The 26,717-nt window shown below is 41.9% G+C and overlaps 1 protein-coding gene across 1 annotated transcript in view; it reads left to right on the top strand.

Annotated features, from left to right (window-relative positions):
- Faxc (failed axon connections homolog, metaxin like GST domain containing) overlaps positions 1 to 5,401 on the top strand; it is a 41,186-nt gene extending 35,785 nt beyond the window's left edge. The window contains exon 6 of the mRNA XM_090338389.1: positions 1,145 to 5,401. Coding sequence (XP_090194515.1) covers positions 1,145 to 1,434 — 290 coding nt within the window. The 3' untranslated portion in view covers positions 1,435 to 5,401. The remainder of the gene's footprint in view (positions 1 to 1,144) is intronic.
- Positions 5,402 to 26,717: the final 21,316 nt, after the last annotated feature.

The raw sequence follows: 26,717 nt of genomic DNA on the forward strand, positions 1-26,717 counted from the left end.
TTGAATGGAATGTTTTGTAGGCTCAGTGGGCCATAAAGTGAATTCTCAGTTATCTATTTTATGGATTATTCAGAGCAAAGTTTTTGTCTTAACACCTTTTTTTTTCAGCTGGCTGGTATAGAACCTAGATTGTAAAAGCACTATAGAACAGGTGGCATGGTGACATCTGGCTGACCCTGATAGTTACTTTTAATGAAATATAAATTAATTTAAATCTGGGTGATGGTGGTTCACCCCTGTAATCCTAGGCTGAACTCTGAAGAATCAACTTGAAGCAAGGCTGGGTAGACAAGTCCTCCAAGTTCCAACTTCAGTTAACCAGCAAAAAGCTGGAATGAAGGTGTGGCTCAAGTAGTAGAGTGCCAGCTATGAGTAAGCAAGCCAAGTAAGAGCATGAGGCTCTGAGTATGAACCCTGGTCCTGACAAAAGAAAGCAATATTAACTAACTACCATATCCAGCTATTTGTTTGAGGCATTATTAATGTTTTCTAGGCTGGCCTCAAACTACCATCCTTCTAATATCCCCTTTGTAGGCTGGGATTAAAGATATGTACCTACACCCCCACCCTAAAAATTAGTTGTATACCCCACTTTATTCCCTTCCACATTTCCAGCTCCAGTGGCTCAATAATTTGCTCCAAATACCATGAAACAGCAACAGAAATTGATTTCTCATAGTTCTGGAGTTTGGGGTGGTGAGGATCAGGATGTGGTAGATGCTGTGTCTGGTAAGGGCCTGCTTCTGCCTCGTGGACAGTGAATGAAGAAGTGAAGGTGTGCCTTAAGTGGTAGAGCACAAATCTTGGGTGAAAAAGCTAAGCAAGGGAGGCAGGCTATGACTTGAAGCCCCAGTACACACACACACACACACACACACACACACACACACACACACACACACACACACACACACACACACATCACTGTTGACAGTGAATACTGTTCCATATGGCAGAGGGGCCAGGCACCTCTCCTGAAAGTCTGCCACGAACGCTCTTCCCTCAAACCCAGTCACTTCCAAAGGCCACACTTTGCCAATGCCATCACCTCTGAGGTGCGCTGAGGGAGGACAGGGGATTCTGACAGGAGCACCTTGCTGTGGGGCAGCTGAGCACTAACTTGAGTGTCCCTCCCATACCACAGGGGAGCTGATCAACCTGGCCATGTACTGTGAGAGGATAAGGAGGAAATTCTGGCCTGAGTGGCACCATGATGATGACAACACCATCTACGAATCGGAGGAGAGCAGTGAAGGCAGCAAAACCCACACCCCGCTGCTGGACTTCAGCCTTTACTCAAGGACAGAGACCTTTGAAGATGAGGGGGCTGAGAACAGCTTCTCCAGAACCCCAGACACGGATTTCACAGGACACTCCCTCTTCGATTCGGACGTGGACATGGATGACTACACAGACCACGAACAATGCAAGTGATGGGGGGCTCTCTTCCTTCCGCCTCCTTCTTGGCTGCCACTCCCTGGATTGGTCCAGTTCCTCAGATCACAATCCATGCAACCTGGGAGGAGATCTTCATGTTTGGCCCAGTTTTCACATGCAAACTGGATAATTGCTGGCTTAGTTTTCTTTTCTTTTTTTTTTGTACCCACAAAACACAGAACCATTCAGATGCACTAAAAAAAATAGGCAAAAACAAGACAAAAAATCCCTAAAAAGTCAGCATGGATCCTAAGACCCATTTTTGTTTTCATTAGAAAACTTGCACTGTGTGGTAGAGCAGGTCAACGGGCAGGTCATGGACTGCTAGTGTTTCTGTTGGTTTTCTTCCATCAAGGGTTCAGTTGTGAGATGGATTTTTAATCACCTTCCATCCACTAGGACCTGAAGTCATGAGAGATGTCATCAGACAAAAAGTCGAGATTATTGTTGTTTGGTGGTTGCTTGTCCATTATGTGTGTAATGATGTGTTGGGGTGTAAGTCAACTCAAGTCCAGAGGTCGTTAATGGGCACCTGTATTGTGAAGCACTGAGCCAGGTGCTCGTCAGTATCAGTTTGACTCTAAGCTCTGCCAGTGACTAGCTGTGTGATTATGGGCCAGGCCTTTAAACTATTGTGTGCCTCATTTCTCCCACCTGTAAAGTGGGGTGACAATACTCTCCACCTACCTACCTCACAGGGGTGTCGTGGGGAATTACATGGTGACATCCAGAAAGCCCTGGAAACTTCTGGGAAGTGGATGGACTTGAACACATTTTATTCCTTATTGTACTCCATCTCCATGAAGCTCTGAGAGAAAAGGGGGACCCTATCCATCCAACAGCCACCACAGCCACTTGAAGCAAACACAAGCCTAGCATTAGGAATTGGTTGTCATTCTTTGTATGATCTGGATTGAGTGCAAACCTCTTACTGTTTTTATGGAAAGATCCTTGGAATGTACTTTCACAAATCACTCATGGCTACAAAAGATCTAAAGTTCTACCTTGTGTCTACAGAAAAGTTTCTAGCATTGTCTGAACTCACACTGGAATGTTCTTTGTTGATTCTGGGGTATTAAGTTGACGATGTTTAGTTAGAATGATGCTCAGAAATATAGTAGGTTCCTAGAGGCAAAGGGAAAAATGTATTTGATATTTTTGTAGGCCCAAAATTGCCAACTTGTAATGTCTTTATTATTATTATTTTGCAAACAAATCTTGCAAAGGTGTATTATGAAGAGAAAGAGAACCATCTTACTTCAATCAGAGCACTCTGTAACAGTAATAGGCATGAGTTTTATGAATATAATCTTTCTGCTATTTTCCACCATTGCCTACAAGAGCAGGGCAGCACTGAGGCTGACTTGTAATGTTTCTTAAGGATACCCACCCCTTCCTATTCCCTGCTCCCCGCCTTTCTCCACAGAGCACATGAACTGTTGGGTTACCTGTGTTTGCAGAAGCCTCCTTCTTTGTTGACCGAGAACATTGTCTGGGGACATAGAAGGTGAAGATCCCTTGGGATGGCTGTGGATTTGGTCCAGGAGCCCCAACGTGTCACATCACCCTTTACACCTGCAAGCAGACCTCTTGGCTTCTGACTGTCGGGGTGAGGATACTCAATGTGAGGATATTCAGTAAGAGGCATCTGTGTGTGTGTGTGAAGGACAGAAGCCTCTGAGATACTTGCATACTTTACTTTGAGGTCAGGGGAAGATCCTCTTTATAAATATAGGTTTGAGGTGCCGGGAGTTTGGCCTAGTGGTAGAGTGCTTGCTTAGCATGCACAAAGACCTGGGTTTGATTCCTTGGTTCCACATACATAGAAAAAGCTGCAAGTGGTATTGTGGCTCAAGTGGTAGAGCTCTAGCTTTGAGAAAGTCCAAGGACAGTGCTCAAGCCCTGAGTTCAAGCCCCAGTCCTGGCAAAAGAACACACACACACACACACACACACACACACACACACACACACAGCTCTGGCACAGACTCTCAAAAGAATGCTAAGGATTCACGAAGGGGTAAAGAGGGAAAGTTGCTGAAACTGTCAACCTTAGTGCTTATGGAAGTAGGAATAAATGCGAAGGTAACCACAGAAATTCTTCCTCTGCAGAGAGCTTGGTTGTGAATATTTTATTCAGATCATCCCAGTTGAGGGAGCCTTCAGTGCTTCATGAGAATGTGGTGGAAATGACAGGCATCAGTAAGCCCATGTGGGGGCTGAGCATCATTGGGGAAGACTGTTCTAAAGGCAGCCTGGCAGTCCTGTGTGGTGAGGAAAACCTGGCCTGGATGTGTGCATATAAGGAATAGATCAACTGTAGATCATAAAATCATGCTGCTCACTCTACACCTTCAGCTGGAAAGAAATGTTCAAAATTTTGCCTAGAAACAATTTATTCCTTTTTTTCTGACTATGGTGTCTTTTTGCTGTAAGAAGAGTTAAGAATAAGTATGTGGATTCGTATGTAATTTTTAATTATACGTTACTTGGATGATAACTATATGGATGTTGATGTTTTAGAGTTATGTTGTAGAATATAGCCATCATCCAGGCACATTTTACAGGGGTGTGAATGGACATGATATGGCCTGGAGATCTGGGTACATAACTGGTCACTTAGCATTTTGCAGTTGCAGGCTTCAATTGAAACCTGAATATGCACTGGTTTTATTTTCGCAGCATGGGTTAGACAAACATAATGACCAAAACAAAATCACCATAGTATCAGTAGTATGAGGAGGGCTTTGGTTTTTATGTTTTTTCTTCTTTCTCTCCCTCCTTTCTCTCTCTCCCTTTTTTCTCTTGTTCCCTTCTCTTTCTTTCCCTTCCCTTCCATTTCTTTCCCTTTTCTTTCTTGTTTGCTTTTGATAACATGGTCTAACCATGAGTTTAGGCTGGCCTGGAACTTACTATTCTCCTATCTCAGCCTCCAGCATGCCTATGCATTGTGCTTTATTTTCAAGCTACCCTGGTTTGAAAGATTCTCCAATCTGAAGAAGAGGTGCTACTTTTGCTTTTCTTTTTATCACCGTAAATGATTTGTACAAAGGTGTTTCATTGTGATATATCTGTACATGTATATAATGTACCTTGATCAAATTCATGTTCCCTCTTTCTGATCCCCTCCTCCTTTCTTCAAAATAATTTTAACTGGTTTCACTGTTCCATCTTCATACATGTATATAAAGTATTTCAAACTCTTCTCCTTTTACCCAAATTTTTCCTACATATTTTTTCATCCTAAGCAATCCCTGTTTTGCGCTCATTTTAATTTTAAGGTCTATATTTGTGTATGAGAGAAAATGTGATATTTGCCTTTTTCAATCTGACTTATTTCCTTGAACTTGGTGATTTCCAGTTCCATCCATTTTCTTTCAAATAGCATAATTTTATTCTTTATGGCCAAATAATTCTATGTATATACATGGCTATTTATCTGTCTATCTGGCTGGCTATCTATCTATCTATCTATCTATCTATCTATCTATCTATCTATCTATCATTTACACCTTTCCTATCCAATCATTGCTTGGTTGACATCTAGGCTGATCCCACAATTTGACTGTTAGGAATGGTGTTGCAGTGAACATGGATGTCCAAGTCTTTCTATTGTATCTTGCCTCCTGTTGCTTTGGATATAGGCTCAGGAGTTTTAGTTTGTTGAGTGCTTCCATACAGATTTCCATAATGGTTGCAGTAGTTTGCATTTCCATTAACAGTGCATGAGGGTTCCTTTTCCCACTGTTGTTTCCTTGATGATGTCCATTCTAACTAGGGTGAGAGATAACCTCATTGCAGTTTTGATTTGCATTTAACAGGTGCTACTTATAAGGAAAAAAAAGAAGAAATTTAGAAGCATTCTGGTGATCTGGCTTACTTATTCAAGTTCTGTGTTTCTTTCTTTTTTTTTTACTGGAAAGTAATTTAAGGAATCATGATCTGTTATGTTAGCATAAATGCTATTGATCATCTGTTCTTTTAAAAAAATATCCTCCGGGGCCGGGAGTTTGGCCTAGTGGTTAAAGTGCTTGCCTAGCATGCATGAAGACCCAGGTTCGATTCCTCGGTACCACACATAGAAAAAAGCCGGAAGTGGTGCTGAGGCTCAAGTGGTAGAGCTCTAGCCTTGAGAAAGTCCAAGGACAGTGCTCAGGCCCTGAGCTCAAGCCCAGGACTGGCAAAAAAAAAAATCCTCCCCTGAATCTGCATGCCACTGCTACTCATCAGGATTAATGAGCAATAGTTGTAAGTTCTGCTACCTATCAGGATACAGCGATCGTATACATTTATGCAGAAATGGACTCTATCATCAAACTTTGCCATAATCTGTTACATAATTAATTGTGCATATCAAGGCCATAGCTACCAGAAGACTGACTATAGAATTAGAAGAATCTGGACATCAGTCACAACTACAGGCTAGTCTTCAAGTGAAGTTTGCCATGTACACAAAGCTATAAGGACATACTTGGTGAGGCAGATGGGATTCAAGGAAAGGGAGTGATAAAGATTTTACTTTACCATGTTGATCTTGCTGAGGTGTGTTCCAGAGAAACTGTAGAATCATAGAAATGCATAGTTGGTCAAAGAATTAGCTGTAGAAACCCCCTGAGGTTGATGATGACACCTCTCTCTCTCTCTCTCTCTCTCTCTCTCTCTCTCTCTATATATATATATATATATATATATATATGTATATATACCCATATATATATGTATATATATTTAACAGACAACCCAGAATTGAGGTTTTCCCTTTGCTCTAGAGTGTTTTTGTTGTTGTTGCTGTTCTGTTCTTTTTTCAATCTTCCCTTTCCCTGTTCCACCACCCAACCTGGTTTCCTTATAAAACCTATGCTTCTGAGAAATCACATAACTAGCACATCCCCATGCTCTCCCAAGTGTGACTGCAATCCTCCTTCATGTCCAGGCTCTGGCTTTGTCCAGGCCAACTCCAGAGTATACAGTGGTGACAACTTTTGACAGCTTTTCTTCAGTATCCTGTGAGCAGCATTACTAGGCTCTCTGAAGAAGAGCAAGCTGGATTTCCATGTCACCAACTCCTCATTTCTTGTTACTTATCGTCTACTGATCTGTGCACATTCATTCCTTCACTGAATATTTACTAAATAACCATCCTGTGTTTGGTCTAGGGCTGAATATTGGATAGAGAATGGGCTACAGATAGGTATGTGCTCTGATTTCAGAACATCCTCTTTTGCTTGGGACTCCTGTGATAAGCCTTTTTTTGTTTGTTTTTATTTTTCCTGCATGATTGCCCATTTCCCTGATCCATTCCACTCATCACCTCTGGAATACGTCCGGAAGAAGCTCCCTGGCTCTCCTGGGGTACCCCATAGCCTCAGGGTGAGGGTTACCTCTTAGGGCTTGGTGTTCCATTTTATTCCTTTGTCTCCTATGGTGGCCCCACTTGAGCCTCCAGTGTTTCAGCTTGATCTTCTCTCCACCATAGGAACATGTCACATGTGTCTCAGCTCTGTGCCTCTGCTCATGCCAGCCCCTCTCCTGAAGTGCCTGACCCTTCTCTCCACTGGCACAAATCATACCCATCTCTGAAGGCCCAACTTCATCAGTTCTGCATGAGGAATTCTCTGCTCATTATAATCTCCCCTTCCTCCAAAAACAAAGCATAAATCATTTCCTTCCCTGAAGGCTGTATGGGGAAGGTTTGCGGGGAAGGTTTGCACTGAAAGTGGGCCAGGCACTCCTAAATTTGTGTGTGTGTGTGTGTGTGTGTGTGTGTGTGTGTATGTGTGTGTGTGTGTGTGTGTGTGTGTGTGTGTGTGTGAGAGAGAGAGAGAGAGAGAGAGAGAGAGAGAGAGAGAGAGAGAGCACAAGAGACAGAGACAGAGACAGAGACTGGGGGTGGGGAGAGTCTACTGATCATCTAATGGGAGTCCTATCCTTATTTCCAGAAAAAACGTATGCAAATATTTAAAATATTACATATAAATTCAGATTTAGAAACCTGAAATTACTCATGGATTCCTCAGGGGTTCCTAGATTCCAGCTGAAGAGGTGTTGTTTTAAGGAGTCTTCAACTGTTTGTTTTGTTGGTGTTTATTCATATCTCTAACACATCCAGTCAGGAGAGAAGAGTGTGAGATACAGGAGCAAAAATAGTATCTATTGTTGTCTACCATGAGAATGTGCTAGGTAACACGGAAGAAAGAACAGCTGTCTTCTATTATCTGAGAAAGAGCTTTGTTTGGACAAGTGTAGAGTTTTGAAGGTGAAAGCGTTTTGTTGTTGTTGTTGTTACCATTGCTAACCCAAAGTTAGCTATTGAAAATGAGTCCTGGTACAATAAGTTTCATTTCAGCCTGACACCACAACTTCGGTGTCAATGGGCCAATTAGTGTGCGCTGATGGTAGGAAGAAGAGTCTGAATTTTCACTTCCAGAAGAAGATCTACAAATCAGGTTTTCCTGGGCCCACTCATTCTTTCATAGAATGATTGTTGAGTGTATTTTCAATAAAAGGACAGTGACTTTTGTTGTATCTCCTCCACTCTCCTGCTCACTTCCCTTTTTTAACAGAAGTGGTTTTTGGCCTTCTGGCCCTTTGGTCTCTGTTTCATGTGGTACTATTTGATTCAGGTTGGTACATTCCCAGTCTGAATGCTGAGCTCTGTTAAGCCATGTTTATCAAGCCCAGAAAACAAAAACGAAAACAAAATCAGGATGAAGGTGCCCTGGGGATTCTTGCTAGTGTGTGAGTAGAGGCATGCCTATGGGACATGTTTTCCTCATTTGAATTTGTCACTGGAAGCAGTTTCACTAATTCCTCTTCCTCCCCCCTCCTCCTTTCTCTTTCTCATTATTATTAACATTGTTATTAGTTTAGTTCCTAACTTTCAAGAATATTTTGAAAATATTTAAATTTCCTAAATCTTTAAGTTACTAGACCCAGTAACTTTTGGCTTTTTTCCTTAGAGATGGTAATGTGACCCCCTGGACCATTTGGGCTCTTCTGTTCGCAGACTCAGGTTCTGGAGAACTCGTGCTGTCAGCTAGACTATGACAAATGAGGGAGCTCAGATTTTCTAAGAATTGTAGTCAAATGTCTAATTTACTGACAAATAAATAAAAGGGACATTGCAGTAGTGAAGCTCCTAACTTATGAATGTGGTCAAGCCAGTCCCGAACTCGTGATCACTTCAGCAAGAAAGAAAATTATGTAAAGTGAAATACTATTGTTGTTCTGTGTACAATCTCAGCAATGAATTTGATAGCCATCTTGTATTAACCAATCACTATTGTTCCTTATTACAGCTATAAATATTTGGAAAGGATCTACTAACTGTAGAGTATACTTGCATACTTACTGTAATTGGTAAATTTTTATAAAAAGTAGTGTTGCTATGTGAGACTACTTTGCCTCCTATCCTCTATCAGCAGCTATTTATTCTTGTTTCTTTGTTGTTACTTTGTGGCTACAGAGTATAGTAATTTTTATTTACCAGAATGTTAATTTTTTTATTAGCACTGTAAATAAATCACCTCATAGTTTCCTTAAAAAATAGGATTTAGCTTGGCACCAGTGGCTCATGCCTGTAAGCCTACCTACTCAGCAGGCTGAGATCTGAGGATTGTAGTTCAAAGCCACTCAGGGTAGGAAAATCCATGAGATTCTTACCCCCAACTAATCACCAACAAGCCAGAATGGAACTATGGATCACATGTTAGAGCACAAACCTTGAGTGAAAAGTAGCTCTGAGTCTAAAATACTCTTAATAGCTGCTCAGAGCTGAAGTGTTATTTCATATTTCCTTTGTATGGCCTTTTCCTTGGAGGCTTGTTAGCCAGCTCCAATGTTTGTAGTTTAATCTTTAGTTATATTTGATTTTTTTGGTTAGAGATTTGACTAAAGACAATGTTTATATATTCTAGGCGATCTCTGCTTCATTAGGGCTGACTCCTGTCAAACAATTTTATGTCCAGCAATAAGTCTCAGAGGATCAGGTCTTGTGTTCCCATTTAACCACAGCATATCAAGTATCTGATAAACCCTAACACTGACATGGGTGATGCTGTCTCAGGGTGATGACTGGGAAAATGAGATGTTGACTCCTTCATCTGGGCGTTAGGGAGAGAAGGAAACACACAACAAACAGCCATGTAGTGTGATTGTGATGGAGACGGGTCATGGACATGGAAAGATGTCATACTGTTGTTTTACTAGACTCATAAAAAGTGCAGGCTTCCCAGATCAAAAGATAGTCTCTGAATATACTCTCTGTGGGGAATGGTTGTCTGTAGATAAACAAGTGGTCAGAAAAGTACTCAACTAACTTTGTTTTCATCCTAACTTCTATGCACATGCCCCGCTGAAGCTGAGCCTGGGAAGTTGAGGGAGGGGTGGGGGAGGGGGGCCTGGCCCTAATATAGTTCTCTTTGGATGTTTGAAATCTTTCTTAGTCTCCCAAAAAGTGTTGTGACATTTACTTTTCATTTCTATAAAGTATTTAAAGTGATGTACATTTTATATGTTTGGAGACACTCAAATTGTGCCTCTTTAGGCAGTGGACTCCACGCCATTGAGCTTATTCACTTTACTAGTAAGACCCTCTGTGCACATCCCTCAGTGTTTTTATTTATACATATAATATATATATGTATATATGTATACACTGCTGTATATGTATATACTGCTCTACTGATAGATAATATACATTAAAAACAATAGCAGGGGCTGGGTACCTGTGGCTCATGCTTGTAACTCTAGCTACTAAGGAGGCTGAGATCTGATGATTGTGGTTTGAAGACAACCCAGGTAGAAAAGTCTGCAAGACTTTTGCCTTCAACTCATCACACACACAAAAACCAGAAGTGAAGCTATGGTGAAAGTGGTAGAGTGCTTAGCTTTTAGCAAGAATGCTAAGATATGGTGCCTAGGCTCTGAGTTCTAGCCCCATTACCAGCAAACACACACACACACACACACACACACACACACACACACACACACACACACACACACACACACAATATGGTAAATATAGAAGTTTAAGAAGTGTATTTTCTGATACTCAGTAGACTTTAGGGAATGGGGTGAGGAATTTTAGAGTTAGCACTTGGAAGGCTATCTTTGAATAGAACATGTGTCTGTAATGTGTGGCAAAATACACATTATATAGGCATGGATCCAAGGTTTGATGTCAAGGTATTTAGAAATTTTTATTTAACAAGTACTTAGGTGAAAGGAAGAGTAAACAGTTGCCATTCTTAAGATAATCATTCTTTTAAATTCTAGTCTGGGGACCACTTGATCTAGAATGCCTTGAAATGCCTAAAAGATTTTACAACACACCTATTTACACAAAATAAGAAAAGAGAAGGGAAAGGGACCTGAAGAATGCAAATGCATAGTCTATTGTTAGAGAATTGCAGGGAATTTTATTAGATCCTGAAAACTATCACCTTACCCATTATGTTTTTCTTCGACTTTTCAACTTTGAGCATCCAAAGGTGTGGCAGATGCATAGATTTAGTCTCACGGATTTGAGATGGCAACGGCAGTCTTGCCATTTGACCATTTGAACTCACATTTCAGCTGTGGGGAGGCTGCAGTGGACATTGCCTGAACATGCTGACAGGAACCAAACACAGTGACTGGCACCTCGATGCATGGGGGCCTTGATGTGGGGGTGGCATTCCAGTGTTTATTTCTGGACCTGTGAGTTACTTTAGCACAGTTATTGTTCATAGTTTATAAAGCCATATTTAAACTTGTGCACTTGATTGTAAGATAGATCTGAACCATGCACTATGTTCATTACTGTATATAAATGTGGAAATTCTGTATATTTGGTCTTAATACTGTATGTATTGGATGTGTAAATGATAACTAACGGATATGAAATAGCTTGCTGTAAAATGTCTTCATTCCAGCTCACTTATCTTTTGCAAATTTGAATGTTGAACTTTAAACCAACAGGAACATCTGAAACTTGTGCATTTAATACATGGCTAAAAGGTGGTCTCTGAGATGATTAGAAGAATATTTCAGCTGTAAACTTCTTGTAAAATTAGAAAAAAACTGTTGAATTTTTTTAGACATACAACATTCTGATAGAATTTAAAATAAGTTTATTTTGCTTTTTTAAAATTTAATTTAAGGGGCTGGGAGTTTGGCCTAGTGGTAGAGTGCTTGCCTAATGTGTTCGAAGACCCAGGTTCGATTCCTCAGTACGACATACATAGAAAAGCCAGAAGTGGTGCAAGGTTCAAGTGATAGAGCATTAGCCTTGAAGAAAAAGCCCCAGGGCTCAGGAAAGTACTCAGGCCTTGAGTTCAAGTCCTAGGACTGGCAAAATAAATTTAATTTTATTGTCAAAATGATGTACAGAGGGGTTACACTTACATACATAATGTAGTGAGTACATTTCTTGTGGAACATGGTTACCTCCTCCTTGTTTTTCTCCACTCTCCCTTCCCCCAATAACCCCCCCCCCACCAAGTTCAAATAATTAGAAAAAACCAGAGATAGGAGCTTTCTGGAATAGCTGGCCTCTACCTTCCTCCTGCCCTACCCTCTCAGGATAAGCACTGTGATAGAGAGGAAGAGGAGGAGAGGGAGCATTTGGGGTACATCTTTAAAAAAAACATTTATCTAAAAAATTATCTTTAAATAGTTGTTCAAAGGAGTTCTAATTTACAGGTCTGTTTATGAAAACAATGCTTCTTGATCCATGTCACCACTTTGATCCTTTCCTATCTCTCCTAACTATCACACATCCCTTTTGTTGTGGCTAGAGCATGTCATGGACCAACTTTTTGTATAAGTATCACCACTAATTAAGCCATCTTCATTCCCATTGTAGAGGTGAAAAAAGAGGCATAGGAAGAGAATTTTCACAGGCCATGTCTTGGGGTCAGAGATGCACAATATGTGTTTGAAAATGCAAATCCTATTTTTACATGGTCCACAGACTTGTATGGCATGACATTCTATAGATAGCTTGGGCTACAGGCATGCCAGAATCTATAGAGATACATTGAATTTCTGAGCTATTATCTTAAACTTTGACCTCATGATGTTCAACATGAGCTTCTCATCACCAAGAGCAAATTACAATAAGATAACATTCAAAAGTCCAGCCTCTGATCATAAGAATACCTATTTAACTTGGGTGCGGTGGCTCACACTTGCAATCCTAGCTACTCAGGAGGCTGAGATCTGAGAGTCGAGGTTCAAAGCCAGCCCCGGCGCTAAAGTCCATGAAACTCTGATCTCCAGTTAACCAGTAGAAAACCAGAAGTGGCACTATGGCTCAAGAGGTAGGGTGGTAGCCTTGAGCTGAAGAGCTCAGGGACAGCGCCCAGGCCAAGTTCAAGCCCCATGACCGACAAAACAAAACTAACAAACAGACCAAAAAAAATCCCCCCAAACCCCAAACCTATTAATAGAATATGACAGGGCTTTCCCACCCCTACCTATCCCATTCCAGAGATGTTTGATTCAGTCCTAACCAAGCTTTATTCTCATGGCCTCTAATCAGAAATGTTTGAGATGAATCTACATTTATACCAATTTGGGCTCCAGACTCTTCTAGAACATGAGTGTGGTCTGTCTAGAACATGAGCTTGCTGTCTGTCCTGTTAGGGAGGCATCGTTCTCCTTCCCTGTAGACCTCATTGGAGGGAAAGAAGCTGTTGTCTTTTCCAAACAGTGTGCTTCACAAGTGTGAAGATGAAGGCCTTGCTGCCTGAGTACTGAATGTTCTGGTGACTCAGCTCTCAGGGGTGTGTCCTTTCCTCTGGGAGAGGCACAAGAGCTGTTTTCTCCTTTCTTCTTGTTTGTGGATGGTGCCACCGTGGACACCCATTAGACACGTCCCAGCTGGGCCACACACTTTACTTTTAAAAAGTGCTAAGGTCAAAGTGGCTAGTTCTTTGGATGAAAGGGAATTTTGGAAAACAAAGAGGGAGGAGAAACCCACTCCTCTCCGCAGGGAATGCTGCTGCTGCTGCGGCTCTGTTTCCCAGGAGGCTCCTACTCTGTCCTGGGCCTGCAGTCTGGCTGCGAAGACATCCACCCCCCTCCAGGGTAGGAGCTGAGATTTGTCTTCCTCGGGGTGTATTTGGCTGGTTGACTCATCCTCCCATCTGTGTCCTGGCAAATCCTACTTTAAAAAGCACAATCCAGGGCCAGGAGCGTGGCCTAGTGGTATAGTGCTTGCCTAGCATGCACAAAGCCCTGGGTTCGATTCCTTGGTACCACCTATACAGAAAAAGCTGGAAGTGCTTCTGTGGCTCAAGTGGTAGAACACTAGCCCTGAGAAAGCCCCAGGACAGTGCTGAAGCCCTGAGTTCAAGCCCCAGGACTGGCAAGAAAAAAAAAATCACAGCCCAGAGATCCTTGAAAAGAAAGCACAGGACAGAACAGGACAGACTGGCCTACTGCCTGGGTTGCCCCAGACTCCTGCCCTGCTGCTGGCCTGGCCACATAGTGGGGGGGGGATTTAATTGTGCAGGAGCACTGTGACTTCCTGCCCTCACAGGCTCACAGGCCTCCCTTCAGCCTTGGTAAGGTGGATTGAAAGAAAGATGGCAACATCAGCATTGCAGGTTTACCAGAGGCACAGCATAGGAAATGGGTATGTGAGCAGGAATGCTCTTACCATGATGTTTGGGAGACAGCTCTAGGTTGTAAGGAATGGTTTTGTTGATTCTTTCTTTCTTTCTTTCTTTCTTTCTTTCTTTCTTTCTTTCTTTCTTTCTTTCTTTCTTTCTTTCTTTCTCTCTTTTTGGTACTGGGCCTGGGGCTTGAACTCAGGGCCTGGGTGCTGTTTCTGAGCTTTTGTGCTCAAAGCTAGTGTTTTACCATATGAGCCTCCTCCTCCTCCTCCTCCTCCTCCTCCTCCTCCTCCTCCTCCTCCTCTTCCTCATTCTTCTTCATCTTCTTCATCAGTAGTGGGGCTTGAACTCTAGGCCTGGGTGCTGTTCCTGAGCTCTTTAGCTCAAGGCTAGCATTCTACCACTTGAGACGCCACAGCATCACTTCCTGCCTTTCCTGTATATGTGGTACCAAGGAATTGAACCCAAGGCTTTGTACATGCTAGGCAAGCACTCTACCACTAGGCCAAACTCCTGGCCCAGCCAGAGCTTGTACAGGAACAAACACTAACACTGAACGATGCTGATGCTGAAGGAGGCAATGAGATGTTTTAGTGGGTGAAAGTGCCAAGGAAGGAGCCAGTTTTACTCCATGCCACTGTGCTAGCAGTTTAGAGACTGGTATTGAGGGTTGGTTGTGTATATGTGTCTGAAGTCTTTTCTTTTTTCTTTTTGCCATTCCTGGGGCTTGGACTAATGGTTGAGCACTGTCCTTGAGCTTTCTCAAGGCTAGCGCTCTACCACTTGAGCCACAGCACCAGTTCCGCCTTTTCTATGTATGTGGTACCAAGGAATCAAACCCAGGGCTTCATGAATGCTAGGCAAGTGCTCTACCACTAGGCCTTGCTCCTGGCCCATGTCTGATGTTTTAGCATCCACAGTGTTCCTTCATCCTTAAAAGAACCTTCCACAAGTTACAGGGCATGAATTCTCTCCTATGAGAGGAATCCAGGGAAACTGCTTAGACAGAGCAGGAGCGCTTCTTCCTGAGTGGCTGGTGATTGTATCTTGATTAAACCTTGTTTCATTTTTGTTGTGATGGGCAGGTTCTTATTCTCTAGGCAGGGATCCCTGGCTGGCGGTAGGGTGTCTGATTTGTAGTGTTGGAGGAATGTTAACAGTTTAAAGCCTTGAGCAGCTGCAGGCCAAAGAAGATGCAATACTTATTTCTTTCCACAGCGTGAAACATGTAGTAAATGCTCAATAAAGCTTTGTTCCAGAAATGGACAGATTCTGATGTGAAAGACAAATCAAATTGCAAAGAAATATCCGAAGTTTGAAGTTTGACACAATACATTGTGAGAAGGCAGCCAGTAAATTACGCCCAGGAAAAACCACAGGTGACTGAAATATGGGCCAGTCATTTCCACAGACTCCAGTGATTTATGCAGTTCTCAGCATCCCTTGATGGAATTACAACCCCATAATTCAAACAGCTCCTGTGTTCTTCACACACACACACACACACACACACACACACACACACACACACACACACCCCGTGGATATGAATTCCAAATTCTGACCACAGCTGCCACTGTGTTTTTCTCCATCCCAGCGTTCATGTTACCCAATAAAGTCTCTGGTTGGCATCTCCCATTTTTGGTGTCTTCATCCCTGATTGCCAAAAGCAAAACAATACAAAACAACCCCCCTCAGATAGTCATGTTCCACAATTTATTTGTGTTACTAATAAATGATACTGGCAGTATAGAAGCAGTGTATGGATTTCTTTTGAAGTTTTCATTTTAGCGGTTGATCGGTGCATCTTATAGGAAGCCAAGGGGGCTTAATGCTCATCTTTTTAAAAAAAATTGAAAAGGTGGTGTACAAAGGGGTTAAAGGTACATAAGTAAAGTCGTGAGTACATTTCTTTTTGAACAGTGTTACCCCTGCCTCATTTTCACCTGTTTCCCACTCATATCCCCCCACCCCGCAAATTGTAGTGTTGGTGTCTAGTGAGTATCACTGTTGCATTTGTTTAGTCTTTGTCTCACCATTGCTTGTGATTCCCCTTCCTTTTTCCAAATCAGATAAACTTATGTACAAGACAGAGGGTACAGAACTCAGAGTGTGATAGCAGGAAACAAACCAAAGGCACAAACAAACAAGCAAAAAGAAATAACTATCGATAACACAGACACACACACACACACACACACACACACACACACACACACACTCTTGTTTTCATCAGAAATAATGACATTGCCTCATCTATCAGGAAATGGGAAGACTTGGAAAACATATTAAGTGAAGCAAGCCAAAGAAACAAGGCTGCATGTTTTTCCTCATTTTGTTCTTATTTTTTTTTTTCTGGTCATGGGGTTTGAACTCTGGGCCTGGGCACTGTCTCTGAGCTCTTCAGCTCAAGACTATAGTGCTATACCAGTTGAGCCACAGCGCCACTTCTGGTTTTCTAGTGGTTAATTGTAGGTAAGAATATTTACAGACTTTTGGGCCCAGGCTGACCTTGAACTATAATCCTCAGATCTCAGCCTCCGGAGTAGCTAGGGTTACAGATGTGAACCACTGGTACCCATCTCCTCATTTTATTTGTAACAGAAGATCACAACAGCTTAATAGCTGTGTGCATATGACTATATAAAATGCTAATTGAAATGATGCATCTTTTGTTTTTAGTCTGATTCCTGCCCAAAAGATAGGTGGAGAAACTTCTGGGTGGTAAGAGATAAATCACCTCTTTCTCTTTTTTTACTCTTCCTGCCATAACTCTTTCTTGATGATAGAAATGAATCTGTAGTAGTTTGTTTTTGCTTTTAGTCCTCTTCTCTGTGCTGTCCTATATGTGTGGCTAGTGTCATAAAACCAGGCAGATTACATTTACCATGGTAAAGCAACCCCTTGGGACTTGATTTCCCCCAATGTCACATTTCAGACAAGCTATATGGGTCAACTGCTTACTTTTAGACAATGAAAAGCTGGGAGGTCTCTTCAGCCTCAAAATAGTTGGAGTTCTGTTATTAATATGTCAAGGTAGTAGTCAAAGCTCTGATTTTCATTCACCTGCTATGCTTGGGTCCTCATCTGAAGAAGAATGTGGAACTGGTTCTCTCTCTCTCTCTCTCTCTCTCTCTCTCTCTCTCTCTCTCTCTCTCTCTCTCTCTCTCTCCCTCTCTCTCTTTCTCTCTCCCTCTCTCTCTCCCCCTCTCTCCCTCCCTCCCTCCCTCAGTTCTGAGACCTGAACTTAGTGCCTGGCCCACTGTCACTGAGTATCTGGGATTGCAGGCATACTTCTGTGGGGAAAATTCACAGAATGTTGTGATGTGGTAATTACTGACTTCCTTAAATTTTTTTGTGGGGTTATTTTTATTTTTATGCTGCTCAAACTCTTGACATAAGGAGTTCTACATACACTCATACTCCTGTGCAAAGAAGTTCTTCCATTTATTTGCCCTAAATTGCCCTTTCTACTGATGATCCTATTTAAAGTATAAGGTCTATATGCCTTTTAAAGGTTAGGGCACTGTTTAGCCAGACACCCAAATATTTATATACTGAGACCTACATGAGTGTTGTCTGATTAATACTTGTCTTCTTGGGAAAGCTGTGAATAATGTCAACATGAACTACATTATTCCTGCTAAAAATTCATCCATTTAGTTTAACTTGCATGTAACGATGCCTGCAAGTCAGGAGCTGTTTGCTGAGTGTTGTTGCAATTCTGCTGTAGCTCATTCATAACGGATGGTGGTGCAGTACCTTCAGCATACCAAATGGGAGCAGCCTAGATGGGAAATTCAGGGCCTCCTGGAAACCTTTAATATATGATGAATAGAAAAGGGGAGACATAGTGAGTCTCAGAGAAATCCATGTTTGGAAAATGATACCTATGTCATAAAATTGAATTGGAAGTTAAAACTCTGATATGAATCATATGCTTTACATGAAAGCCAGTTGAAATTTATCAAAATAGCAGAGGGATGGAGGCTAGGAAATGGTTGGTAGTAGGCCCAGGAAGAATTGGGGAAGGCAGAGCCTTACCACTTCCTGCTCACCTCTTCTTTTCTCGCTTTTCATTCTTTACCACCTTGTTACATGCCTTTGCCCATGCGTTTTCTTTTCTTTTCTTTTTTAAAATTCAGTCATGAGTCTTGAACTCTGGGCCTCGGCCCTGTCCCTGAGCAATTCAGCTCAAGGCTACCGCCCTACCACTTGAGCCACAGCACCAATTCCTGTTCATGCATTTTCTTTCCTCTTGAATCTTTCACTTGCCCTGGTGTTTGGTTAGGCTGCTCGACTCACACATCACAGACTCCTTTCTTCCCACCTCTCCATCTTTACTTTCTTTCTTCCTTAACCTGAGATGTTTTTTTTTTGGTAATGTTTAGAGGGGTTATGGTTATATTCACCAGATAGTAGGTGCATTACTTCTCACACATTGATACTCCTTCTCATGGTTTTGTCCCCATTTCCCTCCTCCCACCCCCTTCCTGTCTTATTCCTTTTTTCTTTTGTAAGTTATAAACATTCGTAATGTGGGGAGCCCTGACACCATTTCAGTAGTTTCTTCTAATATTGAAAAGCCCAAGAGAAATTAGGGTGTTTGTTCAAGTCATGTAAACAAAATGTACCTCATCTTAGCATTGAAAGAAGCTGGATGTCATCATCCGCTGTACATCCATCCATCCATCCATCTGTCCTTCCATGTATATTCTAGGCAGAAATTCTTTCTAAATTCCCTGAAACATTTAGTCTAGTTGAAGACTATTTCTAGGGAGGGTAGCCTTTTTGATTAGGCACATCATTATATTGCCAGACTATTAGGAAAGGACAGTGTTCTTTAGATTAAATCTGGCCTTCCTGTAATTATCTTCCTGTAATTATAATCTGGCTCTTATCTACAATAAAGACTTTCGTGTGCTTCCCTTTTAAATATGTGATAAAGAATTTACACTTTTAACCTTTTCTTCTCTACATACATATATCTTATTCTATTAATGATTCTTCATATCACATGGTTTACATCTTTCTTATCACGTCCAAGTCCTCTCCTCATAGGATGACAACACATTTTGGCACAGTATTTCAAATAATATTTGATCTACATAGACAGTCACAACATTATCACCTATCTCGACCCAGGATTTATTTGTATTTTTGAGATGGTATCATTACGCAATCTGGCTCAGCTGGAACCTGCTATGTGGTTCAGGCTGACCTCATGCTCACACTGATGGAGGAATTTTGTCAGTTTCTCCTCATGCTTATATAGTGTTGCTTTCCACTAAGATTAGTCTCAGGTAATCTGCATTCCATATTTTCAGGTCTGTTCATGTAAACCACCACTCAGCCAGATGATCTCCACTTCTATGATGTATTGTTATTAATGTTATCTAGAATGTGAAATGTAGGACAACTGCATATTCTCAAAAGATTTGATCATTTTTGTTTTGTCTCATTTCCCCCAGCTGTCTGGACTCATCCTAGGTTGCTGGTTTCACCCAAGTTCCTGTGCTTTTCAGTGCACTGACAATTTCCTACTGAAGAACAGCCTACTTTGATCTATGCATGCATTTATTTTTGCTATGTGGAGGTATCCATATGTTACTATGATATCTGTTGTATGAACTCTTAATTGACAGAGGCCTGTGCTGCAGCATGGAATGGACAGAACTTCCAGTAGGATTAATTAAGAATTACTTGCTTATAACTGCTAGATATCTGTGAGAGGAACTCTGTTGTATCTCTCACAAAGCTACAGGAAGACTGGATAACCACACCTCAGTGGGCACTCCAACGCTAAGTGTCTAACTATAAATAAATAAATCAGAAATAAATAAACAAATAAAGTCAGGGAAATAAAGAGATTTTTCTCATAGATCCAGTGCTGAGGCACAGGGGACTAGTGAGAGCATTAACAACACCCCAGACTCTATGTTATACTACAGGAGTAATTCTTTTATAACTTTGCCTTTATTCATTCAGTCACGAAAGTGGTTTATCAAGTGTCAGTCATTATTCTAGATGCTAGGGGACCCTGGGAATAGTTCTGCTCCTAATGGAGCATGTACTTTAGTCTATGGACACAGACAATGAGAAAACAAACAACAAAGATAATTTCAGATAATTACAGGGGTTGCAATGAATCCTGCCTATTGGGGTGGCATGAAGGAGAATGGGCCCAGTGAAGCCAAGCAAAGCCTTTGTGGAAAATGACCCTGAATCCAGTTCCCATCCCATTTGCAGTCAGTTGATAACACCTGGACAGGTAATGATTTATCTTCCTTTGTCTTGAGTTTTCAGGACATTCAAATGTCCCTAGTATTTAGTATCGCTAAGAACTCTAGTATCTGAAAGTTAATCTCTCACCCACCACTTGGAGAGCCAACGCTGCAAGGTGGTGCATCTGGACTTGGCTGTACGAATGTGATGGCTTTGGTGCTTGACTGGGGCTACAACTCCTGAAACAATCCAGCCTGGGAAGAATCGGAAGTGGGGTGAATAAGCAGATTTAGGTGTCAATTTCTTCAGTGTCCTTAGGAAGAGTGAACATTTCTCATCATCCAGTGTCATACAGCCTTTGTTGTCCCCATCTTCTCACAGGCTTCCTCCTGGGACATAGGCTCAGAGAGTATCAGATCCAATTCTCCACTTAGCAAATAGAGAGAGACCCAGAGAAGGACAGGGAAAGGGAGAGAGAAAGTTAGTGTTCAGCCTAAGATTACCTACACATGGTTGAATTAGAGCAAGAATTTGACCGGAGGCTTCCTGCTTCCCAGAAATTATATTTCTTTCCAACCATCAAGATAGATGATTATTTAGTTTGTGCTCTCCCTGAACTGTTTTACTCAAGGCTAGCACTCTTGAGCTATATTGCTCAAGGCTAGCACCACTTGGGCTTTTTGGCAGTTTATGAGAGATGAGTCTCAGGCTTTACTGCCCAAGCTGGCTTCAAATTGAGATCCTCAGATCTCAGCCTCCTGAATTAGAGGCATGAGTTACCAGTGCCTGGCAAGGTAGATAATTTATAAAATCTCTATTCCAAACAAAGTGATCAAAGATCACCTTAATTTGAAAAAAAAATAGTAGGTCTCAACACTTGCAAAAAAAGTTACCAAATAGCAAACGATTTTTATAATGAACTATATTGCTAACAATTGTCAAGCAGTATTAGTATGTTCTGTGTTGATATTGTCTAGTGTCAGATGGAGAAAAACTTGTAAAGTTTATTTAGCTTCGAGTTCTGATGTCTGCAAAGTGCAGGCATTCTGATGAGGGCCTTGTCATGTCAAAACATGGCAGAGAAGCAGGAAGAGCAAAGACCAAATGGGGAAGAAACCAAGGCAGACTTACTTACAGCACAAGTGATTCTTCTGAAAACTGATCTGCTCCTGTGAGACCCAACATAAGAGAGCAACCTATTCCAGGAGACCTCATGAGCACAGACCCCCTGACCACATGACCTTCCAATTGGCTCCACCACTTTAGGATTCAATCACAAGGCTACCACACAGGAGACCAAACTCCCAGCACAGAAACTTTTGGGGGACAAACCATTGGCAAACCATAGCTTGACTAATAATGATTTCACAACAGAGGAATGAGTGGGAATGATTCATGAAGTCGAAGCATGACATATAGATGGTCTTCAACTTGCCATGTTTCAACATTTTGTTAATAAGAAAGCAAGGTGCATTCAATAAAAACTATGCCTTAAATTTTGATTTTTTTCCCCCTGGATATCAGTTGGCAGTGTAACTCCCTCTCAAACAGTGAGAGATTTCATCTCACCCCAGTTAGAGTGGCCATCATCAAGATAGAGACAATAACTGATTCTGGCACAGATGTGTGTGGGAAAAGGAACTCTAGGACATTGTTGGTGGGAATGTAAACTTGCTCAAACACTCTGGAAAGCACTATGGAGGTTCCTCAAGAAACTAAATACACGACTACCGTATGATCAAACAATTCCATTCTTCAGCAAATGATTACAAACCAGGATATTGTAAAGCTGACTGCACAGCCATCTTCATTGCTATTCACCATAGCCAAGTTATGGAAGCAATGAGAATGTCTCTCAGTGTATGAATGGATCAAGACAATGTGGTATACACACACACGCGCGCGCGCGCGCGCACACACACACACACACACACACACAAGGGAATATTACTCATGCACTACAAAGGATGATATTGCATCATTTGCAAAGAAACAGAAGGATCTGGAACAAATCATGTTACATAAGTTAGGCCCAAATAGAAAAAAATATGCATGCTATCCCTCAAAGGTAGAACCTAACATTAACCTGTAAATATATAAGTAAACCCTTTGAGGGTAATATCCGAATGTGTGTAGTATATTACTTGAAATATGGTCACTTCAGGGGAGAACTCAAACAATATAATTATTTAGAAAAGCTAACTCACATTCTAACAAAATAAATGCCAGGAAGTAGATGCTCAAAATGGGGAGGGAGGAATCAAGAGGAGAAATGTAGACAAACTAAGAGGAAGGGGAAAAGAATGCAGTCATAAAATTCAATGGCTACCCTGCAAAATTAAGAACATTGAAGGAAGGGGTGGAGTTGGGAGAGATAGGTGAGAATGTTGAAAGCGTGACTTTGATCAGGATGTATTAGATTCATAAACTGCTTTATTGAAGGGCAACTTCTTTGCCTAACTACTTAAAAATACTTAAGAAGTACAAAAGGAGAGGCAGGGCAGGGTACCAAGTTAACCACTAGAGGGCAGCAAATGATCACTCTAGGTTCATTGTACAAGTCCTCTTGTATGTTTCCCTCCTGCAGAGGTTCTGTGTGGCCCAGGAGGAGAATTTCAATGCTGCTGGAGCAGGGGTTTCATTCCCTTGCATATTTTCCTTTGCACAGGTAATCACTGGAGTGCGGCAGGTGCTGGCTGGTGCTCTCCTGGCCCAGGCAGACAGCTGGAGACCTCTGAGGGATATGGTGATTTGGAGTCTGGTCAGGATTCATCTTACATATAGTACAGCATGAATGTTTTCTGGTTTCAACATCCTGTGCTCATATAGCTCCTCACATTAGCCTGGATCTCATGTCTGTAATTCTAACTACTCAGGAGTCTGAGATCTAAGGATTGTGATTTGAAGCCAGCCCGGCCAGAAAATTCCGTGAGACTCTTCTCTCCAGTAAACCACTCAGAAAAAGGTGGCACTGTGGCTCAAATGGTGCAATATCATCCTTGAGCACAAAGAGGCTCAGGGACAGAGCCCAGGTCCTGAGTTCAAGCCCCAGAATGGGGGAAAAATAGAAAAAAACCACAAACTTGACAATGTGCCTATTATCAAATTGATGAACTTAGGACCTGGTCATCTTGCTTAGCCTTTTCTCTCAAGACTGATGTGCTAACACTTGAGCCATACATCCAATTTGGACTTTTTGTTGGTTAACTGGAGAAAAGAGTCTCTCGGATTTTTCTTCCCTGGCTGTTTTCAGACAGAAATGCTCAGGTCTGAGCCTTCTGCTTAGCTAGGGTTACAGGTATGAGTCACCATCAGCCAACTCTTTCACCAAATTCTTAGAGAAGGATAGGTGACCTGTTTACTGTCCCAAGGAGCTGAACCAGGAGTCTTGAGGGTAGAGGGTATTGAGGCAGATTGCTTTCCTTCTGGTGATGGGATGTTATTGCTGAGTTCCTACCATGGAAGGCCTAGACAAATCTAGGCTGAATTATGAGTTTGGTCCTTACCTGGCATTTGAATTTCATTGCCCCTTCTTGTAAGCTCTTCTCTCGTGGGAACGTCTTTCTACACTCTCCCAATTCAAATCAATGAATATTTATTAATCACTTCTACTGGAAAAAAATCACTGGGTAGATGCCAAAGGGGCCAAAAAAAATGATACCCATTATAACTTACTTATAAAATGTGCATGACTAGCTCATTTGATGATATTTCATTATCCCCCCCCCCAAACAATCCTATCAGGTAGGTGTTATTTCTAATACGCAAATGAAGGGATTGAGGCTGTAAGAAGCTGACCATTTTTCACTGAGCAAGTCGAAGGGAGGAGCAGAAAGTTGAAGGCAAACCTGACTGACTCCAGGCTTTTAACTGCGCTGCTATATTGATTTTCTTCCTAGAGAGGCGTTTAGTCTCAAAGATCTTATAATTCCATGCAATAGCTTGCCAACTTGGGTGCACGTCAGAATCCTCTCGGGAGTTTAAAAAAATCCCAATATCAGACCTATATCTCAGGCCATGTTGGTGTGTGGGGGAAAGGAGAAAGAGGGAGAGAGGAAGGTGGTATCTCAGCTGTTGGCCTCTATGTGTGTGTGTGTGTGTGTGTGTGTGTGTGTGTGTGTGTGTGTATGTGCGTCTGTGTGCCAGTGCAAATGTAAGCTGGTACTGGAGTTTGAATTCCAGTATCTCACTCTCACTTTCCACTTAAGGCTGGCACTTTACTACTTGAGCCACACCTCCATTTCTGGCTTCTTGCTGGTTAATTGGACATAAGAGTGCCATAGACTTTTCTTCCCTAGGCTAGCTTCAACTGAGATCTTCACATCTCAGCCTCCTGAGTAGTTAGGATTACAGGTGTGAGCTATTAGCTCCCAGGGCCATTGGCAATTTGAAAAGCTCCCCAGGTGATTTCTCTGCATCCAGAGCTGAGAAGCCCTGCTCTGGTGGAGGGAAAGGGGTGCCCTAAGAAGTCGGGGACTATGATAAAGTCAAGGCAGGTTTGTTTTGGCTGGACCTGCGCATCAGTGACTCAGCTCTCCCTAGCTGCTGTTGCTGTCTAGGTGAGAGCTTCTATACAATGGGCCACTTGATAACAGTTCTAGGAAATTTTGCCTTTATGAAGCAGAGTGCTAAGTTTCTTCTTTCTTCTTCTGTAACTATTACTATTACATGTCAATAGTGGCAATGAATTGGTTCCAGTGTGACATTGCTGGAGCCAGCCAGCAACGAAGCAGGATTCCTGATTTAGGGGGTGAGGATGAGAAGAAAAAGACAAGAAACAGATGGGGGTGGGAGATCTGCAGCTTAAGACTGCAGCCTAAGACTGCAGCTCAAGACTGTAGCCCCGTTTATTTTTAGTTCTGGTCTTATATACTATCTTGGAAACAGGAAACATCCAGGAGTTACTTTCTTCCAAGACAACAAGCAAGTTTCAGATGTAACAGTCAAGCAAGAAGCGATAAAGTTAGGAAGTTTACAATACTGTTGACGCAGCTCAAGTTTGTAAGCATGGCATCATTCATCATGGCACAAGTTGTTTTTCATAACAGCTCACTTCCTTGTTTGGTTATCTTACATCAGTGATGCAGATGCGTGGGCCAGCCTGACCCTGAACTCAGCTCCCAACATCTCCCCCATCTTTATTTTGAAAGAAGCGAATCCTCCTGTCTTAGGTTGGCTGGATCTCTGACTCTGCCTTACCCATCATGGGGAACTTCTTCAGATCAAGCTGAAAGCCCTGTCTTAGGTTGGTCAGAGTAGCATTCCCTCATACCTGTCCTTGGATGCGATTCCTCTCAGGGGAAACTCATTTATCTGGAGCTTGATTTTATGGAGTTGACCTGCAAAGTTTAGTAACGAATTTTGCACAGTTTTTACCACACACGTAGGCAAATAATAATAACTATAACCAACATGATTGGGCCAACAAAGGTCACCAGCAAACCTTTTAGATTGCTCAACGAGGGAACATAGTGCTGGAACTGTTCAAACTCTTTGGCAGTCTGTGTTATCTCAATGTCAAGTGATGGCACCTGTTCAAGTCCAATAATTTGTCTATGAAGCTGAAACAAATCTAGAGATAAGTTTGTGTGATGTCAAAGTCCATTTCTCTGGGGATCTGAAAGTCCGAAGTCCTCACAAGCTGTCTCCACCTAGGAATGATGAATCCAGTAGCTCTTTACTGGAAACCAGCTGATGAACATGTACCAAATTCAATTGTAAGGAACTGTAAGGATTGGATTGAATTATGCTTAGCACTATCAGCTAGTTCAGATTCCCCTTAAGTTTTTCTTCAAATGACTCCTGAATATCACAGATAACACATGGCCTGGGGGGTGTCAATAATTACTGCCAGACCTGGGCAGGCAGCATTCTTTGGTTTGGAGGGGCATACAGCATGCCCTCCCATTCTGCACCCAAGAAAGCCCTCACAATTAGGAAATATACATCCAAGCATAGCAACCCCTCAGATGGGCACAAAGAATAGTTCCACATCAGTGTACCAATCCTGACCCTGTTTGTATTATGGCTAACTCAATTACATACTAATTTTGCTTATAAGCTCCATCCTTAAGACATGCTCATACCATCTACTACATACAGGAACTCTCTAGGATTTGTCTTCCTCCCTTTTTAGAATATTTAAGACAATTCTTTCCAGATCCTTTTTTTTTTTTTTTACAAACAATAGAAATTTATTTTCTCTCAGTTCTGGAGACTGTGAAATCCAAGATCACAGCATTGGTGGATGTGTCTGTTGAGGACCTACTTGCTGCATCCTCCTTTGGCATATTACAGTTTACCCCTTCAAAGGCTCAGGAACTGACAGTTTGGTTCTTAAGGGAGCCGTGTTGGGTGGTAGAGTTTGGGGAAAGTGATTATTTTTTATTGTAATTAGTAAAAGGGTTACATGATATCTGCCAGATAGAAGGTGCATTAATTCACATACAT

The sequence above is a fragment of the Megascapheus bottae genome, chromosome 8, assembly GCF_031878675.1.
Source record: "Megascapheus bottae isolate mThoBot1 chromosome 8, mThoBot2.hap1, whole genome shotgun sequence".
NCBI classification, from domain to species: Eukaryota; Metazoa; Chordata; class Mammalia; order Rodentia; family Geomyidae; genus Megascapheus; species Megascapheus bottae.